This window comes from Macaca mulatta, chromosome 5 (assembly GCF_049350105.2).
Source record: "Macaca mulatta isolate MMU2019108-1 chromosome 5, T2T-MMU8v2.0, whole genome shotgun sequence".
Lineage (NCBI taxonomy): Eukaryota > Metazoa > Chordata > Mammalia > Primates > Cercopithecidae > Macaca > Macaca mulatta.
This window is the reverse complement of record NC_133410.1, coordinates 97,727,968-97,748,600: the sequence shown is the minus strand read 5'-3', so window position 1 is coordinate 97,748,600 and position 20,633 is coordinate 97,727,968. Positions and strand designations below refer to the sequence as shown.

At 38.1% G+C, this 20,633-nt stretch overlaps 1 protein-coding gene and 1 long non-coding RNA gene across 3 annotated transcripts in view; one reads left to right on the top strand and one right to left on the bottom strand.

Moving 5' to 3' along the window:
- The window catches only part of HERC6 (HECT and RLD domain containing E3 ubiquitin protein ligase family member 6), a 65,693-nt gene that overhangs the window by 15,839 nt on the left and 29,221 nt on the right, over positions 1 to 20,633 (bottom strand). The window contains exons 11-15 of one of the 2 annotated variants that reach the window (XM_028848618.2): positions 19,816 to 19,909; positions 15,193 to 15,382; positions 10,927 to 11,081; positions 3,923 to 4,036; positions 3,190 to 3,297 (exon numbers count right to left, since the gene is read on the bottom strand). In XM_028848618.2, coding sequence (XP_028704451.2) covers positions 3,190 to 3,297; positions 3,923 to 4,036; positions 10,927 to 11,081; positions 15,193 to 15,382; positions 19,816 to 19,909 — 661 coding nt within the window. The remainder of the gene's footprint in view (positions 1 to 3,189; positions 3,298 to 3,922; positions 4,037 to 10,926; positions 11,082 to 15,192; positions 15,383 to 19,815; positions 19,910 to 20,633) is intronic. The other variant, XM_078002009.1, reaches the window with a different exon arrangement.
- On the top strand, positions 8,833 to 12,710 carry LOC144340810 (uncharacterized). The gene is made up of 2 exons (XR_013417235.1): positions 8,833 to 8,971; positions 12,437 to 12,710. It is a non-coding gene; the product is annotated as an uncharacterized LOC144340810 (long non-coding RNA).

The following is a 20,633-nucleotide window of genomic DNA, read 5'->3' as shown; positions in this document are numbered from 1 at the left end:
AGATTAGAAATCTAGTGTTGGACTTGCTATCCTTGCTTTGACCTTCAACACTCCTCAAGGGCTTCAGTTACATCACAAAGACAATAAATGAGGATTTAGAACTCAAACCAATGTAGCCCTTATAGGGCCTGTCCTGAAATTGTGACAGCAAGACCAGTGGATAACAGCTATCCTACCCCAGGTTCCTAGGCTGGGTGTGTTTGCCCACATTCACTCTCTACAAGCACCTCAGAGAAGTATGCACATAGCCCTGGGGTTGGGAAATCCCTGCCCTGAGTATCTGCCACCATTATATACTAAGAAATTTGTCTGTTATTACTAGATTCTTCTAGTTTTTCTTTAAGATTTTTTTTTAAGCACCAGATTTGTAGGGAAAAGGAACAGGTTTCATCTCTGTTTCTTTCTGGTTGGGTCATCACCTCCTGTGACCCTGCAGGAGTCTGCAGGTCTGGGACATCCAGCAATACTGACTACTAAGCAACATGTTCCATGGGTCTGAGTTCCATGGGTCTGTGGCCAGCAGTGTCCTCCACTGACTACAGCAGGGAGAGGTGTCTGTACCTTCTTTTACATAACCAAGAGCTGGATGGGAAACCTGCCTCTTAGCTTAATTTCCAGCTTCTCTACTCCGGTTCTTTATATATTGGTTTTACCTTTTCACATGTACACATTTGAATTGGTGATCCAGTTTGGAGCTTGCAGTTTTGACTATATCCATTATCTCTCCTTTGGAGAGCAGATTATAAAGTCCGCTTTCCAGCTTCACTCATAACAACTAAAAGTAAGAGTTTTCTTGTCCTCAGACTTTCCTAGTCTTTCATAATGTGCAATCTGCCCGAGTCCATTGTCCACTCAACCCTCGACTACTCACTAGCAGAATAGACAAATGACCAAGAGAGAAACATGGCTATAGGAGAAAATACCATAAAGGGAAGGTCTTGTTTAAGGGAAACTGATGGGAAAGTTAGGTTTGGAAAGGAAAGACAGTCTATTTTCTCCCTTTACCAGGGATGTTAGGAAAATAAAAGACGGTTCAGAAATAAAAGAAGAGATGATCTGGTCAAATCTATTTGTAAACATGCTGGTAATAGACGCTAATAATAGTAACTAGGCCGGGTGTGGTGGCTCACGCCTGTGATCCCAGCACTTTGGGAGACTGAGGTGGGCAGATCACCTGAGGTCAGGAGCTCGAGACCAGCCTGACCAACATGGTGAAACTCCATCTCTACTAAAAATACAAAAATTATCTGGGTGTGGTGGCAGGTGCCTGTAATCCCAGCTACTTGGAAGACTGAGGCAGCAGAATCACTTGAACCTGGGAGGTGAAGGTTACAGTGAGCAGAGATTGTACCACTGCACTCCAGCCTGGGCAACAGAGCTAGACTCCATCTCAAGATGATGATAATAATAAGCCAGGTGCAGTGACTCACACCTGTAATCCCAGCACTTTGGGAGACCAAGGCAGGCAGATCACTTGAGGTTGGGAGTTCGAGACCAACCTGACCAACATGGAGAAACCCCATCTCTACTAAAAATACAAAATCAGCCAGGCATGGTGGCGCATGCCTATAATCCCACCTACTCGGGAGGCTGAGGTAGGAGAATTGCTTGAACCCGGGAGGCAGAGGTTGTGGTAAGCCAAGATTGCACCATTGTACTCCAGCCTGGGCAACAAGAGCAAAACTCTGTCTCAAAATAATAATAATAATAATAGTAACTAGAGGGACAGCCCTTACCTGTGGAATGCTACTAGCAGGATATACCTTTTCTGTCTAGGTTGCTTATTATTAATATACCTGGAATTTATGGATTTATGGGACATGGCACATTGGAAAATATCATGTAAGCCATGTAATTAGTGGGGTATAAGAAGGGACTGAATAACTGAAATGGCTTCTCTTGTGCATGTTCTATCCCAGACTTCTTATGTTTCACCCAGATGCATCCTTTGAATTAGTAATAAAAGTCAATAATGGGTATAAGTTCTGATTCCTATGAGTCTTTAAAATATAAATATCATAGATGAATAGATATAAACTTTTCACGAGGAATGACCTAGAAAACAAGCCTCAGCAATAAAAAAAAAGTTTGGACAATTTAGCATAATAAGGGGATGATATTATATATACTTAACTGAGAACTAAGGCTGATGGTGATAAAAGAAACCAAATAATATGTAAATCTTATGTGGGACTAACACAACTACCTGAAAAGAAGCAGAAGGGTGAAAGTAAGTAGCAAACAATATAAACTTATTGATTGACTCATAGACATTATTTAAGAATAAAAGAATATCAGTTGGAGCTTATAAATCAAGCTTCAAGAAGCTTAAGGAGATATTTTTAATCCAAAGATTAGCACTTAAGAACACAGTATTAAAATTGGATAGAGGAGGAGAGGAAAGAGAGAAGAAAAGAACAGTTTACTGGATAGTGTCAGTGTTGTTCACGGCAGGAAAACAATAGATATTATATAAAGAAAGTGAGGACTAGAACATTAAATAACAATGAGAAATTAAATTAAAATCAAACTGAAATATCATGATTAACTCATCAAAATGGAAAAGATCACAAAGCTTGATAATACTCTGCATTGCTGAGAACAGCATGTGGAAGAGGCATTTGCAATCTCTATAGAGGGTAATTTGGTAACATTTGATAATAAAGGGATAGGAATTAATTATTCTACCTTCCTATGTGAATGGTCTTTAACCATTTTAGAGTAACCAAGTACCCTGACTGATAAGGAAAAGCTCTTTTTTACCTAATTCCAGGAAATGACTTTGGAACGAATAAGATTAGAAGTATTGCCATACCACAAACCTTAATGAAAATAATTGATGAAATTATTAAATCAAAGGTTAATGGGAAACAATGAAAGAATCAAGTGGTTGCCACTTGAACCACTCATGAATCTCACAGTGAACACGAGTAAGACAACCAGAAATAATGCATTGAATTATGGGCAGCTGAAAAGACATTGGAACTGAAATTTGCTGCAAAATACTTCAGCAAAAACAGTAACAACAACAGAAGAAAAAAAAGTGATAGATAAAAGTGTGGCAAAATGTTGACAATTGCTGAATCTTGGTGATGGGATTCATTATACCCATCACCAAGATATATTTGAAATATATTCTTTTTTATATATGTTTGAAATTTTTCACAGTAAAAAAGAAGACATACATACCCACATCTTTATACATGAATCAGCTTGCAATAATTTTATTTTGGATAGCGAATTAAAGATAAATGGAAAATCACTGAAAATAACAGGACTGGGGGTTTCTGCAGGTATCTAAAAAATAAAGAGAGATAATAGTTTTGATAATTAAAAACAATTAAAAAAAACTTACTTCCTTTACCTTATTGCCTTTTTTTGGAATCTGGTTTTTGTGGTTCTTTGTTTTTTTGAGACAGAGTCTTCCTCTGTCACCCAGGCTGGACTGCAGGGGCATAAATTTGGCTCACTAAAACCTCTTTCTCTGGGCTCAAGTGATCCTCCCACCTCAGCCTCTTGAGTAGCTGGGAGTACAGATACGTGCTACCACGTATTTGTATTTTTTCGATAGAGACAGCGTTTCACCATGTTGCCCACGCTGGTCTCAAACTCCTGGGCTCAAGCAATCTGCTCACCTTGGCCTCCCAAAGTGCTGGGATTACAGGTGTGAGCCACTGCACCTGGCCTCAGAAATCTGTTTGTAAGAATCCAAATTACTTAGAAACAAAATTTCAAAAAGTGCATCTGTTTTATGATTAAAATATATTTAGGTTTTCAGTGATCATCAAATTTAGCAAATTTATCATTGTAATTTTTAAAATTTCAAATCTTGATTTATCAAAGGAGTACCTTAACAGATACTACAGTAATGTGTCCTCCTTTAAAATATGAACATTTTCAGAAGTAAAAATGTTATTCTTACCATGTGGTTATCCCGAAGGAGCTGTCTTCTTCTATCTGTATAAAAGTTTAATAAGTCAGAGAGTTCATTTATGTTGAAAGTATTTTCTGGTAGTCGACAGTTAGCTTTGTTTACCTTAAAGAGAATATGACCTGTGAATTTCATTTTCTATCAATAAGTGATTTAATCTATGATATATAGATCTATATGTATGGCTGTCATACAGATAAGAAGAGAGCTCTCTAAACTGAAAACATTTTTCAGTAATGAAGTAGAGTTCTATAAAGTTTCCATTTTCTGAGCTATAATTTCCTTAATTTTCATGAAGAAATGTCAAAGATAAGATGCTGACAGTGTGGATTAGTAAACTAATTTTTAGGGCATAGATTTACTGGAAACAGTTTCTAGATTTTGAGAATAAAAGCACCATAAAAATCCAAGGTACTTTTAACAAATTCAGCACTTCGTTCATTAATTAATAAATACTAACTTGGCACACATTATTTTGTCAAGCATGGGACAAATCTTTAGATTAAAATGTCCTTTCTTAAATGAATGTGGATCTATTCCCATAAAACTGTATTTGCAAAAACAGGAGACTGCCCTTCGGTGTAGATTGACAACCTGTGGTCTAGTAGGTAAAAACAACAAGTTACCAGGCATTTAGGATACAGTTTCTGATTGGGGAAAGACTTAAGAGGTTCAAGAAGGCTTCCTAGAGGAAGCATCAATGATCTAAATATGCCTCCATCACACAAAATTAATACAAATGATAGAAGGTGGGAAATAAGAAATTTAAGAACAGGCCGGGCGCGGTGGCTCAAGCCTGTAATCCCAGCACTTTGGGAGGCCGAGGCGGGCGGATCACAAGGTCAGGAGATCGAGACCACAGTGAAACCCCGTCTCTACTAAAAATACAAAAAATTAGCCGGGCGCGGTGGCGGGCGCCTGTAGTCCCAGCTACTCGGGAGGCTGAGGCAGGAGAATGGCGTGAACCCGGGAGGCGGAGCTTGCAGTGAGCCGAGATCACGCCACTGCACTCCAGCCTGGGCAACAGCGTGAGACTCCGTCTCAAAAAAAAAAAAAAAAAAAGAAATTTAAGAACATAAATTAAGGAAATAAAAAACAAATATACAGGAGCAAGATCAACAAATGAAAAGACTGCTTCTTTAAAAAAGAAAAAACAATTTCCCAGTAAGACTTTTCTTTTTTTTTTTTTTTTTTTTTTTTTGAGACGGAGTCTCGCTTTGTCGCCCAGGCTGGAGGTGCAGTGGCCGGATCTCAGCTCACTGCAAGCTCCGCCTCCCGGGTTTACGCCATTCTCCTGCCTCAGCCTCCCGAGTAGCTGGGACTACAGGCGCCCGCCACCTCGCCCGGCTAGTTTTTTGTATTTTTAGTAGAGACGGGGTTTCACCATATTAGCCAGGATGGTCTCGATCTCCTGACCTCGTGATCCGCCCGTCTCGGCCTCCCAAAGTGCTGGGATTACAGGCTTGAGCCACCGCGCCCGGCCCCAGTAAGACTTTTCAAACAAACAAACAAACAAACAAAAAAAAAACCAAAAAAAAAAAAAAACCCACCAGTATCAAGAATGAAAAATGGGGCAAAACTACAGATTGTGATGAGATTAAAAAGATAAAAATAGGACATTTGAAAACTTAGATAAAGAGACAAATCCTGGGAAATACCCAGCAATACAAGAAAAAAATAGAAAATCTCAATAATCCTGTGGCTGTTAAATAAATTAAACCCATAATTTAAAAAACTGTCGACAAAGAAATTTCCAGACCCAAAAAGGTTTGTAGATTAGTTCTACTTATCATTTAAGGAAAATGCTAGGATTACAGAATCTTTTGCATAAAATAGAAAAAGAATATTCCCCAAATAATTTCATAAGATTAGCATTACCTGGTCCAGAAACTTCACAGGGGCATTATGAGAAAGTAAAATAACAAACCAGTCTCACTCATAAATATAGATGCAAATATGATAAGCAAAATGTCAGCAAATGGAATCTTTGAAATCTATAACACATTATGAGCAAGCTGTGTTACTTCAAGTAAATAAGGTTAAAACAGTTGAAAACCCATCTGTGTATTTTGCCATCATATGCAGAAAAAACATTTAATAAAATTCAATATCCATCCATGATCTAAAAACAAAGCCCTCAGCAAACTAGAAATAGAATGAAGCTTCCTTAACCTTTTAAAAATGTATCTACAAAAATCCCACAGCAAAACATAAAACTGAATGTTAAGGTTTTCCCTTTGAGATCAGAGTAAGATTATAAAACATTATACTGGATGTCCTAGTCAATGAAATAAGTAAAGAGAAATAAATAGGAACAAAACTGTTACTATTTCAAGTTATATGATTCTATACAGAGAAAATCCAAAGGAAGAGATTAGTTTTAATAGGTAAATTTAAGAAGATTGTTAAAAACAAGCTTAATGTATAAAAATTACTGCGTTTCTATACATCAATGACAAAGTTAAAAATTTAACTTTTAAGAGGAAAAAGTAAGTGAATTTATCATCAAAATAAAAAACATTTGTGCATAAAGACACCATGGTGAAAGTGAAAAAACAACACATGGGAAAATATTAACATTGTATATCTGATAAGGGACTTACAACTATATGTAAAGAACTCTTATAACTCAATAATAAAAAGACTAATTATCTAATTTAAAAATGGACAAAAGACCTCAATAAACATTTCTCAAAATAAGATACAGAAATGGGCAATAAGCATATGAAAAGCTCAACATCATTAGCCATCAAGGAGATACAAGTCAAAATCACAAAGAGATACCATTTCCCACTCACTTGACTATAATCCAAATGACAGATAATAACAAGTGTTGACAAGAATGTGGAAAAGTGGTCGGGTGCAGTGGCTTATGCCTGTAATCCTAGCACTTTGAAAGACTGAGGTGGGTGGATTACTTGAGGTCGGGAGTTCGGGACCAGTCTGGCCAACATGGTAAAACCCTGTCTCTACAAAAATACAAAAATTAGTGGGGCATGGGGTGTACATGTACACCTGTAATGCCAGCTACTTGGGAGGCTAAGGAAGGAGAATCGCTTGAACCTGGGAGGTGGAGGTGGCAGTGAGCCAAGATTGTGCCACTGCATTCCAGCCTTGGCAACAGAGCAAGAATCTGTCTCAAAAAAAAAAAAAAAAAAAGAATGTGGAGAAACTAGAACTGTCATACATTGCTGGTGGTAATACAAAATGGTGCAGCTGCTTTGGAAAACAGTCTGCTGGTTCCTCACAAGATTAAACTAGAGTTGCCACATGACCCAGCAATCCCACTCTTGGGTATATACGGGAAATGAAAACATATGTCTACATAAAAATTTGTACAGACATTTAAATAGTGACATTATTCATAATAGCCAAAGAGTGGAAATAACCCAAATACCCATCAATTGACAAGGGATATATAAAATGTAGTATTTCATGCAATGCATTATATTATTCATCAATAAAAAAGAATGAAGTACTCATACATACTCCAACATAGATGAACCTTGAAAACATTATGCTAAGTGAAAAAAGCTAGTTGAAAAAGACTACATAATGTGTGATTCCATTTACATAAAATGTCCAGAATAGGCAAATCTGTAGAGACAGAAAGTAGATTAGTGATTGCCTAGGGTTGGGGTGAGAGTAAGGGGATGGGAGTTGAGGGGGAATGGGGAGTGACTGCTAATGGTATAGGGCTTCATTTTGGGTGATAAAAATGTTGTAAAGTTGATTGTGGTAAAGGTTATACAACTCCATGAATATACTAAAAAGTATTACATTGCACATTTTATTTATTTATTTATTTTTATTTTTTAAAAAATAGAGACAAGGTCTCACTATGTTGCCCAGGCTGGTCTTGAACTCCGTAGCTCAAGCAATCTTTCCACCCCAGCTTCCCAAAGTGCTGGGATTACAGGCATGACATTGTATATTTTAAATGGGAGAATTATATCTCAATAAAGCTGTTTTAAAAAGATACATAATCACATAAAATATCAAGTACTCATGATATATCTAATAAAAGACCGCAAGGCTTCTACATAGAACACTATAACATATTTTTGTAAGAAACTGAAGAAGAACTAAATAGAGAGCTATGTCATGATCAGACTTAGAAGACTCAATAATGTAAAGTTGTCATTCTGTCTCCAGTCACTACCAGGTCAAAGACACAATCAAATGGAATTTGTGGAATTGGAACAAAAAGGTAATTATAAAGTTAATATTTAAGTTCAACAATAATACTGAAGGAGAAGATAAAAGTTGAAACTTACTCTATCACATATCAATATTTATTATAAAGATACAGAAACTTGTACGGTGTTGTACGGGTACAAGGATAGATTAACAGCCAAATGAATACTTGATTTTCAATACAAGGAGTACTAAAAAGCACCAGGGAAAGAGGTGTATTTTATTAAGAAGTAAATTTAACCTAGAAGGAAAACAAAAGTTAGTGTAAGAAACAGTGCCCTAGTCTGACACCCTATATATAGTAAGAGTGATTGAAACCAAAAAAGAAAAATGACGAGAGAGAGAGAGAGAGAAGAGAGAGAGAGAGAGAGAGAGAGAGGAGAGCGGAGAGGGGAAAGGGGAGGAGAGGGGAGGGTGAGGGAGAGGCAGAGGCAGAGGCAGAGGGAGAGGGAGAGGGAGAGGGGAAGAGAGAGGATTGATGACAATGTTTGGGTCCTAGGATGTACATCTGAAGTTAGCATGACCTAATATTATGCTTTCTGTATCACAACATTAGTAAAACGAATATTGTCTTCCAATTGTCCACAAAACTAGAGACCATTCCAGAACTGAGACCAAATATTATGTTTATTAATTGCAGCTTAAGACAGTAAATTACAGTGTAATGGTCTTAATTACTAATTCATTATTAATTAGTTTAATAGCTTTTCTTCCTAGGCACAAGAACATCAAAGCATAAATTCTTCCAGTATCAGCAATGACATCACTTAAGAGTCTCTCAGAATCTTAGGCACCACCCCAGGCCTACTGGATCAGAATCTGAATTTTTTAACAAGATCTCAGGTAACTTGCATGCATATTAAAGTTTGAGAAGTGCTGCCCTAGCTGCCTTAGACATTAGTGCTCATTACTCTAATCTACATCTCCGGAATTTAAGAGATCTTCTGTGAATCACTGATCACTGTGGGAATTCAGATACTCATCTGTAACACGCTTATGTCCATCTTTAGATCTAGTCAAGAGTCCGATTTCTATTTATTGGGACTACCACCCAAAGCAGAATGAGGATGATGTAACCAAGCCCAGTGACTTCTAGATACCACTAACTCTAGGTAACTCTACTAAAACAGACTTTGCATTCTTGGTGACCCTGATGTTGACATGGCCATAGAGAATGTGGACACCAAATCCTAATGGCCTCATTTGATATCTCTACAGTGGGATTTAGCAAATATTCTGATATAGACAGACTGAGTTGATATAACAGTATCCACTGGTCCCTTTCTTTGTTCTGGCCGTAGTCCTCGGTGGACTTTTCTTCCTTTCTATTTAATTTTTACTAAGTTACAAATAAAACATATATGTTTCATTTATAAATCATATATTTGGGCTGGGCATGGTGGCTCATGTAGGTGGATCACTTGAGGTCAGGAGTTCGAGACAAGCCTGGCCAACATGGTGAAACCCTGTCTCTATTAAAAATACAAAAATTAGCTGGGTGTTGTGGCAGGTGCCTGTAATCCCAGCTATTCGGGAGGCTGAGGCAGGTGAATTGCTTGAACCCTGGAGGGAGAGGTTGCAGTGAGCCAAGATCATACCACTGTACTCCAGCCTGGGCAACAGAGCTAGACTCTGTCTCAAAGAAAAAAAAAAAATCACACATGTGTAGTGTGATAAGTCCCCCACCAAGTTACTTAAGGGTGTTTATCCAGTGCCTCAACCCTGAGGGCCAGGCAATGAGCCAAGGCCATGGTGCCCAGCTGAGGAGCAGGTGTCCCTGAGAACCCAAACATCCTGGAGAGTATCTGAGAACCTGCCAAGATAAACAGTCTCATGGCTCAAACACTGTAGCTCTTTGAGCCAGAAAATTCACTTGAAAGCAGTTTAGAGATGGGAGGCAGCACAGATCTCTAGAGCTGTCCTGTTGCCGTCCAGGAGTCTAGGAGTACCCTGTGTGTAAGTCCTAATAGATACACCTACTCATCAAGCTGGGCTTGTCCTAGTCATTTTTTGGTCTTTTGGCTCACTCCTAGTTTCAGGGAGGGTTTTTCTATGTGATTCTGGGTTTTGTTTTTTTTTTTCTTACAACATACATTGACTAAGTGCATAAAGCTTAAATGTGCAGCTTGGTGAGCTTTTATACACATACTCACTTGGGTAAGTACTGTCCAGGTAAAGACATGGAACATTTCTAGCAGGCCCCAGGATGCTCCCCTATGCTCCTTCCAAGCCAGTTGCCCTTCCCAAGAGGTAACACCATTCTGCTTTCTGTCATTATAGATTAGCTGTACTTGTTCTTAAAATTCTTATAAAAGAAGACAGTGTAATTTTTGGTGTGTTTTTTGTTCATCACTATGTTGATGAGATTCATCCATGTTGTTGTATGTTGTTACATGTAGCAGTATCTTCAGTGTACTTTACTTTTGTTTTAAGAAATGTGGTTTTGCTCTGTCACCCAGGCTGGGGTACAGTGGCACAATCATAGCTCATTGCAGCCTCAAATTCCTGGGCTGAAGCCATCCTCCCACCTCAGCTTCCAGAGTAGCTAGAATTACAAGTGCAGTGTATTTTTTCTTAATGAAAGAAGTCCATTACAAAACATCTTAAGTCCTCCTAAAGTTTCTCAACTTTTAAATCCCTAATTGTTTTATGTCAAACATTTCCCTTTTCTACATTCCTTTAAAAAACATTTGACTCCTCATAATTTTTATTTGACTTCTTAGAAGTCCAGTTGGTTGAGACTTCAGGGATTTTGATTAAATAAAACAGTACATACATTCCTTTAGAATAACCCTTACCTTATGCAGTTCTTTCAACATTCCTAGAAGAGCTTTAACATTACAGTGATCCTGTTCGGTTTCAGTCCAATGAAGCAGCTGAGAGATGATGGCTGCTTTAAGCATCTGGATCAGTGGGTTCAGAGAAGATTCTTGCAAAAATGCCCAACACTTCTCTGGGGGTGTAAAATTAGCCATTATAAATATGCTTTTCCTACTACCCCCCAAATCCCTGTTTCTAGTGGGTTCTTTAATATTGTAATATAATGTAAAATAATATTTTACATTTCTGATGGCATAATTTATAAATATTTTTTAAAGTATATCCTGCACAACAGTTACTGCTCCAGATGCGGAAATTTTTTCCCTTATTAAGTATCATTAGAATGTAAAAAAGCTCAAATTCAAGATTTGAAGAAACTGGTTAATGGCTTACATTTATACTTAATTGATTGACTTCACGATTTTCAAACTGACAATTGTATAGGGTATCGGTAAAGTCTGAAAACATACATAGGTGAATACACAAACACAATGGCATCAAGGACATTTTTAATCGGTAAAAAATGAAAAATATTATCTATGTTTTTAGATTTTATGAACACCTGGTACATGGCCATGTACTTTTTAAAATAGCCAATAATTATATTTTAATATTGGATTTAATACTGGATTGCAACATGGATTTGGAATGTGGAACCTTTAAATTCTCAGAACAACTCTCAGAAAACAAATCCATTTGATGTTAAAATACACTATCAAGCAAATGTAATTAAAACAGTATTACCCAGATATATGAAAAGCAAACACGTAGAGATTCCATAAGTAGACTCAAATACACATGAAACTTTAATATATAATAAATGTGGCATTGCATATTAGTGGGAATGAAAAAGATTCAATAAATAGGTGGGGAAAACTGGAAACTGATTTAGAAAAAATAATGTTTAATCAAGATAAACTTCATATGGATCAAATATTTAAACATAAAAATGAAATAATAAAAATTATAGTAGGAGGATGGGAATTATTTTAGTTATAAATTATTTTTGAAGTATGACCCCAAATCCAGAAACCATAGAAGAAAATATTAATATAGTAGGCTACATTAAAATTGTTTAAAATAATTCTGCATAGCAAAAATACCACAAAATAAAAAACATTTTTAATAGCCTAAATACTTGCAATTCATATTATTGATAAAGGATTAATTGCCTTCATAATTTAAAAGCTCCTAAAATAAAACAGAAAAATACTAACAACCAATGAGAAAAGAGCAAAGAAGGAAGAACAATAGCAAAACCACTCTCACAGAGTTAATGGGAATTATAAGCCAGGCTTTATGCAGAATGATGGTTATTGACAAGGTCAATTGACTGGAGTGTGCTGGTGCACTTCAACCCACTTCCCTGAGCTGATAACTAACCCAGAGTCACACAGCACACTGAGCACCTGCTCTCCCATTGTTCCTACAGATAAAGTCTCTGACACTGGACCTTTTTACCCAATAATTATTTAAGGCATTTTTCAGATCCTGAATTCCAGCAGAATGGCTGACATCAACTGGTCTGAAGACCCCCATCGAGGAACCGACTCAGTGGTGGAATGCAGTTTCTTCATCTCCCTATCCCTGACTTCACCTCCCACTTCTCAGCCAATCAGTGATCACCACACTTTAGGCCATCACCTGTGTCCAGACCCCTTAAAAACCCTGTCCACAAACCTCTTGATAAGGCATATTTGAGGTTTCCTCTTATCTCCTCATTTGGTTGCCCTACAAGAATTAAACTCTTTCTCTGCAACAACTCCTACTGTTTCAGTGTATTGGTCTATTACTGTGCAACAGGAAATCAAACCTGATTGTCCTATAATAAGAGTTCACAGAATATGATATACAAAGTGATCTATGATACACAAAAAAACAGCACAACCTCACTCTTAATAAGAAAAATTCAACTTAAAATTAAAAGGTTTTTTTTCCTCAGAATGGCAAAGATCAAAGTTTGATAACATGGTTGGAAAGTATGTGGACCGATATTCTCATATTCATTGATGAAATGTAAATTGATACATCCTTTGTCAGTGCTGACAGGTTTCCCAACTCTAGAGGTGCAATTTATACAGACATCAGTGTGAATGACAACCACTTCAAGTTGAGTGACATGATGACCCTGACTCTGTGGAGGGTCATTTGACAAAATATCTCAAAATAAAAATATACATACAATTTGACTCAGTGATTTTGCTTTCTGGAATTATTCCTGCATGAGTGAATTTATATATGTACAGTGAAATGCTTCACAATAGAACATTCTTCAGCCATTAAATAGAATGAGGCAGTTCTATAGATTCTCTAATGGAATAATCTCCATGATATCCTGTTTAGTGGGAAAAAGCACGTTGTGGAAGAGGAACTTTAATAGTTTGCTACCATTAAAAACAGAAATAATACATTTGTATGTTTCTATGTATACAATATCTTTCAAAGGTTATACAAGAAACTAGAACCTGTAGCCACTTCTGGGAGGGGAACTGGGTGGCTTACCTTTCATTGTACATATCCTCTGTACCTTTTTATTTTTCTTTGAGATAGGGTCTTGCTCTGTCACCCAGGCTGGAGTGCAGTGGTATGCTGATAGCTTACTGCAGCTGTCAGAGGCATTTGAACCAGAGCAACTCCATCTTGAATAGAGGCTGGGTAAAATAAGGCTGAGACCTACTGGGCTACATTCCTAGACAGTTAGGCATTCTAGATGACAGAATGAGATCAGAGGTCAGCACAAGATACAGGTCATAAAGACCTTGATGATAAAACAGCTTGCAGTACAGAAGCCGGCTAGAATCCACCAAAACCAAGATGGCAACGAGAGTGACCTCTGGTCGTCCTCACTGCTATACTTTCACCAGCACCATGACAGTTTACAAATGCCATGGCAATGTCAGGAAGTTACCCTATATGATCTGAAAAGGGGAGGTATGAATAATCCACCCCTTGTTCAGCATATAATCAAGAAATAACCATAAAAATGGGCAACCAGCAGCCCGCGGGGCTGCTCTGCCTATGGAGTAGCCATTCTTTTATTCTACTTTCGTAATAAATTTACTTTCACTTTACTCTATAGATGCTCCCTGAATTATTTCTTGTGTGAGATCTAAGAACCCTTGTTTGGGGTCTGGATTGGGACCCCTTTCCAGTAATAACAGCCTTAAACTCCTGGGCTCAAGTGATCCTCCCGCCTCAGCCTCCAAGTGGCTGGGACCACAGGTGTGTGCCACCATGCATGACTGATGTAAACAAAAAAATTTGGTAGAGACGGGGTCTCACTATGTTGCCCAGGCTATCCTCAACCTCCTGGGCTCAAAAGATCCTCTCACCTTGGTCTCCCAAAATGCTAGGATTAAGGTGTAAGCCACAATGCCTGGCCCTCTGTACCTCTTAAGTGAAGGAGCCCAGGGAAATTTGCCCCAAATATGGCACCCTGGTATGCTGATTATTTTAAGTTAAAGGCCCCTGAAGGTCAGCAGATGCTGGAAGAGGCTTTTCTCTGACACTCCCTTACCTACCTTAAGACAACCCACTACAGAGGAGAGAATTGCCTTTCATGCCATCTCTGAAATTTCATTATCTGTCACAGAGAAGATGACTGAGGAATGTAACCACACCTAGATGTACTTCTTCAAAAGATAATGCCTGCCTCTCAGGCTCACTCCAATTCCAAGGAGAATCATTTACAAGTTAATTTCTGTTTCCTGGGTCCACTCATTCTCCCAAATAGTGATTTACTACTTCTCAGAAGAATTGTCTACATTCCCTACCTCCCCTCTCCTCTATGTAGAAGGGTATATAAACATTTGTACCCCCATTGGGTTATTGGGTAATCACTGAACTTTCAATATTCGCTAAAAACTATAAAAGGACATAACACAGTACTGAATAAAGTAAATAATAACACAAAGTTTTTGTTTTTCATCATCTCTGGTCAAAATGTCTAAAGTCTCAAAATAACATGAGCAAAAAATTTTAAAGTATGGATTTATCTGGATTGAATACTTTATAGCTACCAAACTCTGATGTCAAAGCCACATCCAAGTCTAAAAACTACACCTGCTTTGTATGATAAAACTAATAGTTATAATAGCTTTAGATTATTAATCTTTTCAATAATTCACATGCCATGTTCTCAAATACTTGTCTATTTTGAAATCTTCTATCCAAAATTTGTTACAATATCTACTTCAGAAAGTAACTCTATATTGAGAGTACAGATGAAGTGACATAAAACTTACTTAGGACTTGTAAAGATTGTTTACTCATTTCACACACAGCCTTTGCAAATGGAACCACCAGGTTCTTCCAGTTCTTAGAATCATGCATCACAGGACATTCTGGGAGCAGGAGGAAAACTGATAAAGCTTCTTGGTGTGGAGAACGGCATGGAAGAGCTCTGAGCAGATCATCCTCGAGACATGTAGTTATCTGTGGTGGAAATAGGATCAGGGAACAGACCCAGGATATATTAGATACAGAGGATTGTGAGAAGCAAGCTATTAAATTAAGGGTCTCACTCCACCATGTTCCAATTAGAATAATCACTTAGCCATTCTGAAACCTATTGATGAGATTCCATCACTCCTTCCATCCCAAATGCCCGATATAGTACATGAGAGCCATCCTCCTCATTTTATATCAGGCTCCCTGAAGAAAATAAAGTGAAATCCCATGAGCATGGATATACTGAGTGAATTATGGATTCAAAACGAGTACAAAGTCCTTCAAAAGCAATGTAGTATGCAGGTCACACTAGTATTCCTCCTTCTAGAAGGAAGAGCTGTCCCCACCCCCTCACACAATATCCATTTTTCTTTCTTTCTGTTTTTTCATATATCAGTAGAAAAATGTGCAGTGAAAAATAGCTCTAAATTTTTATATTATTTATTTCATCCAGAGGTGAAGTTTTACCTGAGTGTAATGGCTTAATCATAGCTCACTGCAGCCTCAATCTCCTGGGTTCAGGCAATCCTCCCACCTCAGACTCCTGAGTGGAATGCACTGCCACAGCCAGCTCATTTTAGAAAATTACTTGTAGAGATGGAGTCTCACTATGTTGCCCCGGCCAGTTTCAAACTCTTGGGCTCAGGTGATACTCCCACCTTGGCCTCCCAAAGTGCTAGGATTACAGGCATGAGCCAATGTACCTGGCCCAGAAGTAAACTTTTAAAATAAGATGTATATAAAAATATATTAGTGGGAATAAACTTGTATGGTATCCTTTATATTTGTTTGAACATTCATTGAGTACTTAACAATGTGTCAGGTGATCTCATGTAAATCATTTTACTTAATCTTACTGATAATCCTGTAAGGTAATTTTTGCTTTATTGGTTTTTTACCTTGTTTTTACAGATGAGCAAGGAGAGACTCAGAGGAAGTTAGAGGAAAGAGGTTACTCGATTAGAAAATGACCATGGCACTACCATAGTAGTAAAATCTACCATGGCAGAGAAAATGCCATATGTTCACCTTGCCAGTCATTTTTCTTTTTCCTCCTGGGTTTATAGGAAGATGGCAGCCCCTGGCTCCTCTTCAGTTAGGCAGGGCCATGTGACTGAGTCCCAGCTCACCAATGTGGGAGATAGTGATTTGTGACACATTAAGGCCAGGCCACTGAAATCTCTCATGGGAACTTCCCTACTCACTTCCCTCATCTGCTAGCCAAACCAAAAGACTGAGTGGAGGATTTTACAGCCCCAGGGCCTAGAGATGCTGGAAAGAAGCCTGAGTCAGCCCTGAATGAACCTGTGCAAAGATGCCTCTGACCTCCAACCCTCGTTGGACTAGGATGTTGGAAGATATTTTATTGTATTAAGCCACTGAAATGTCCAAGTTGTTTGTTATAGCAGCTAGCCATATTTCCTCTACCTGAGAGATCTATGTTCTGTAATTACAGTGTTTGCCTCTCATGTCATAAGGGTAAATAAGTGATATATGCAACAATAAACTGTGATGTACTATATATTGTTTTTATTACATTAAAATTCTTAAAATTTGCTTTTTCACATGTCCAGCAGAATATGATTTCTGTGGAATGCCAGTAGGTGTTATGCTAGAAAATAGCATCGCAATGCAAATAACTCCAAGAAAAATAGGGTCAAAAGAGATTTCTTTTAGTGTATGACATCACAGAATCTTTGATTTCCTAATGTGCATATCGTGACTCCATAATAGTAGAGAGTGTTCCCAAAGTTTTTTCATTAAGAACCCTCTTTATGGGTTTTTTTTATGAAACTAATGTCCCTGGGAACTCGCATGGGGAACAGCACCCCAAATTATCTCCCATATCACCTAAAAACTTCGTTTAAAAATATACTTCATATTTGCTATTATCACTTCATCTTGAAAATGAAAATAGTATATCTACTACACATCAAGGAACACTTTCCCCCTTTCCCTTCCAAGTATAAGGACCCACTCAGACCCATCAAAATGGTGTAAAGATTATTTTACTAACTGAAGACATTTGAGACGCCTTTTTGGAGCTTCTTTTATCTAACTAATGCAGAACTCTTCTAGAATGAAGCTCTGTACATCCCCCACTGAGGAGATACACTGCTAAAAAGGAGACCAATCATTCAGACCCTTGCATGTGGAGGAGAAATTGCATAAACAAACATTCTCACAAACTGTCATACCTTCCATCTGTCTCCATAAAATCCCATTTGTTCTTCCCATAGGAGCTCTTTCTCCCTTCTCCCTTTCATCCACTAAGTTGCTTCATAAATTCTTATCCCAAGCTGTTCAGGGAGCCTCTTCATCTGAATGCTCCACATGCAAGCATACAAAACTTGTATTTTTCCTCCTGTGCTATAGGCTAAATGCGTTCCCCAAAATTCATATGTTAAAATCCTAACCCCCAATATGACAGTAGTAAGAGGTGGGGCCTTTGGTAGGTAATTAGGTCACAAGATTGGAGCTCTCATGAATGGGATTAGTGCCCTTAAAAAGAGACCCCAGAGAGATTCCTTGCCCTTTTTGCTGTGAAAGGAAAATAAATCTTGGGGTCTCAAAATCACCAAGCTAAAGGGAAAAGTCAAGCTGGGAACTGCTTAGTGCAAACCTGCCTCCCATTCTATTCAAAGTCACCCTTCTGTTCACTGAGATAGATGCATATCTGATGCCTTTTTTGGAGAGGCTAATCAGAAACTCAAAAGCATGCAACCGTTTTTCTCCTATCTACCTAAGACCTGGAAGGCCCCTCCCTGCTTTGAGTTGTCCTGCTTTTCCAGACCAAACCAATGTTCATCTTATATATGTGGATTGATGTGTCGTGTCTCCTGAAAATGTATAAAACCAAATTGTGCTCTGACCACCTTGGGCACATGTTGTCAGGACCTCCTGAGGTTGTGTCACGGGTGTGTGTCCTCAACCTTGGCAAAATAAACTTTCTAAATTAACTGAGACCTGTCTTAGATATTCGGGGTTCATGCTGCCATGTGAGGACACTGAAAATATGGTCATCTATGAACCAAGAAGTGGGCCCCCACCAGACACCAAACCTGATGGTGCCTTGATCTTGGACTTCCCAGCCTCCAGAACTGTGAGAAATAAATGTCTGTTGTTTAAGTTACAGCATCCTGAGCACTAAGAAATTCTGTTAATTATTAGTTTTCAGTGACCCCTTCCACCAATTCAAACCTGAGTCAGTAGAGGAAAAGAAAGTTTTCTTCCCTATACAACCCAGAATCGCACAATATTAAACTGGAATAGATTTTAAAGATGAATTCAACAGGTAAAGAAAATGTGATCCAAAGAGAAGGGATGAAGTAGTAACAGAGATTCATTTCGAATAGATGTGAGTTTCATCTCAGAATAGAGGAGCAGCTTTTTAGTTTATCAGTCCAGGATAAAGTTATCCTGCTTCCCAAACCAATACTCTTTTCCTGTATCGTGCTAGAGATTATCTACCTCTCAAGCATTGCTCTGATTATATTGAAAATAAAAATATTGCATATATTGTACATTTAAGGATTCAATGAGAAAATAAATGTCAGCACCTAATAAAATACCTGGAATACAGTAATTTCATAATGAGCACTAGCCCCCTCTTCCAGCCCCAATCATAAACCCACCTTTGCAAAAGTATGACAGTAAGAGAAATCTGACATGGTTGACTCTATCTTGCTTCCAGCCTCACAGGTTGGCTGTCTTTTCTCATTCTTGGGCATGAGCCAAGCTAACTTTGGGAGAAATTTAGTTTATAGTTTAAATGATAATAGTCTGTCCCAAAAACTGAATTGTTTTTGTAAAACTAACGAAAGTCCGCCAAGTTAGGAGGATGAGAGGGGCTTGAATTCTAAATAATTATCAGCCATTAATCTAGAGGTCATAAGATTTGCAACTTCCTCAATTACTCTTGCAAATACCATCATTATTGTAGAACCTAAGATTGGCCTTTTGAGATGTCTTTTCAGGTTTTTGCATTTCTGACAACTGGATGGTCCCACCTGAACCCACCAGCCAGTCCTGTGCCCCCACCCAGGAACTGACCCAACACAAGAGGACAGTTTCTATTCCCTATGATTTCATCTCTTACTCAGCCAGTCAGCATGCCCCCTACCCTAGCCCCCTGCCCACCAAACTATCTTTGAAAAGCCCCTAAGCTATAACTCTGAGCCTTCAGGGAGATTGATTTGAGTAATAATTCTATCTCCTACATGGCATGGCCAGCCTCATGTCAATTAAACTCTTTCTTTACTACAATGTCATAGTCTCATTGAGTCAATTTTTGTTTCTGCAGTGGGCAGGAAGAACCCTTCGGGCAATTACAGTCACAGTCCCCTCTCATCCAGCTTCCAACAAAAATAAACTGCAATCATATTTGTTCTATATCTAAAGTAAGTATTGGCTATTACCATGGAAGAAATCCATTCCTTTTTTGTTAACTTCTTGAAGGTATCTCTTGCCATTTCTAAGTCCACATCAATGGACGTCGTTTCTCCAGTTCCTCTTTGGATACAAGAAATGCAAGAAACCACATAAACATAGGGAAAGGGATATTTCTAAAGTTCATATGTCATTTATTGTTTTATTTTATTACATATAAGATACAAACCTTTTCTCAAAGCTTGCCTTTCAAAATAATCAACTTACTTGACATAAAAAATGTATAGTTTATGTTCTCCTTGTTAAAAGACAGTAGATAACAACTTAGTATCTCTATAGTGGCTACATCAAGTTTGGGCTGCCATATTAATAAAATTTTATGTGCTGAATCTGACAACGGAAACCATCTGCCCCCACACTCAGTTTGCACACTAAGAACTAGAACTACCTGCCCCCCACGCTCCTTACCATTCATAGTTACAGAACTTTGCAATTCCACCGTTTTTATTAGCATGACTTTACTTTTCCAGGAAACTTTTGCCTAGACAAATGGCAATTGTTCATCATGGGAACTTCTTGAAAGACCCATTTAACTCTTCAATGGAGAGCATCCACAGTTTGTGCCCAAAGATTCTTTGAATCCCTTATCTCAAAATCCTTACCTTGCTGTTTCCACACATCCTGGATTGTTGTTCATTTTCCCAGTCCAAATCAAACCTCCAGCCTTCCCTCTCACATTGAAAGACTTCCTTAAACCAGACTCCCAATTCCCAATAAATTCTGACCTGGTCTTTTCTCTCAGAAACACTACTGAAGTTTTGTCCAGGTGTGCTGTTCTCTCTGGCCT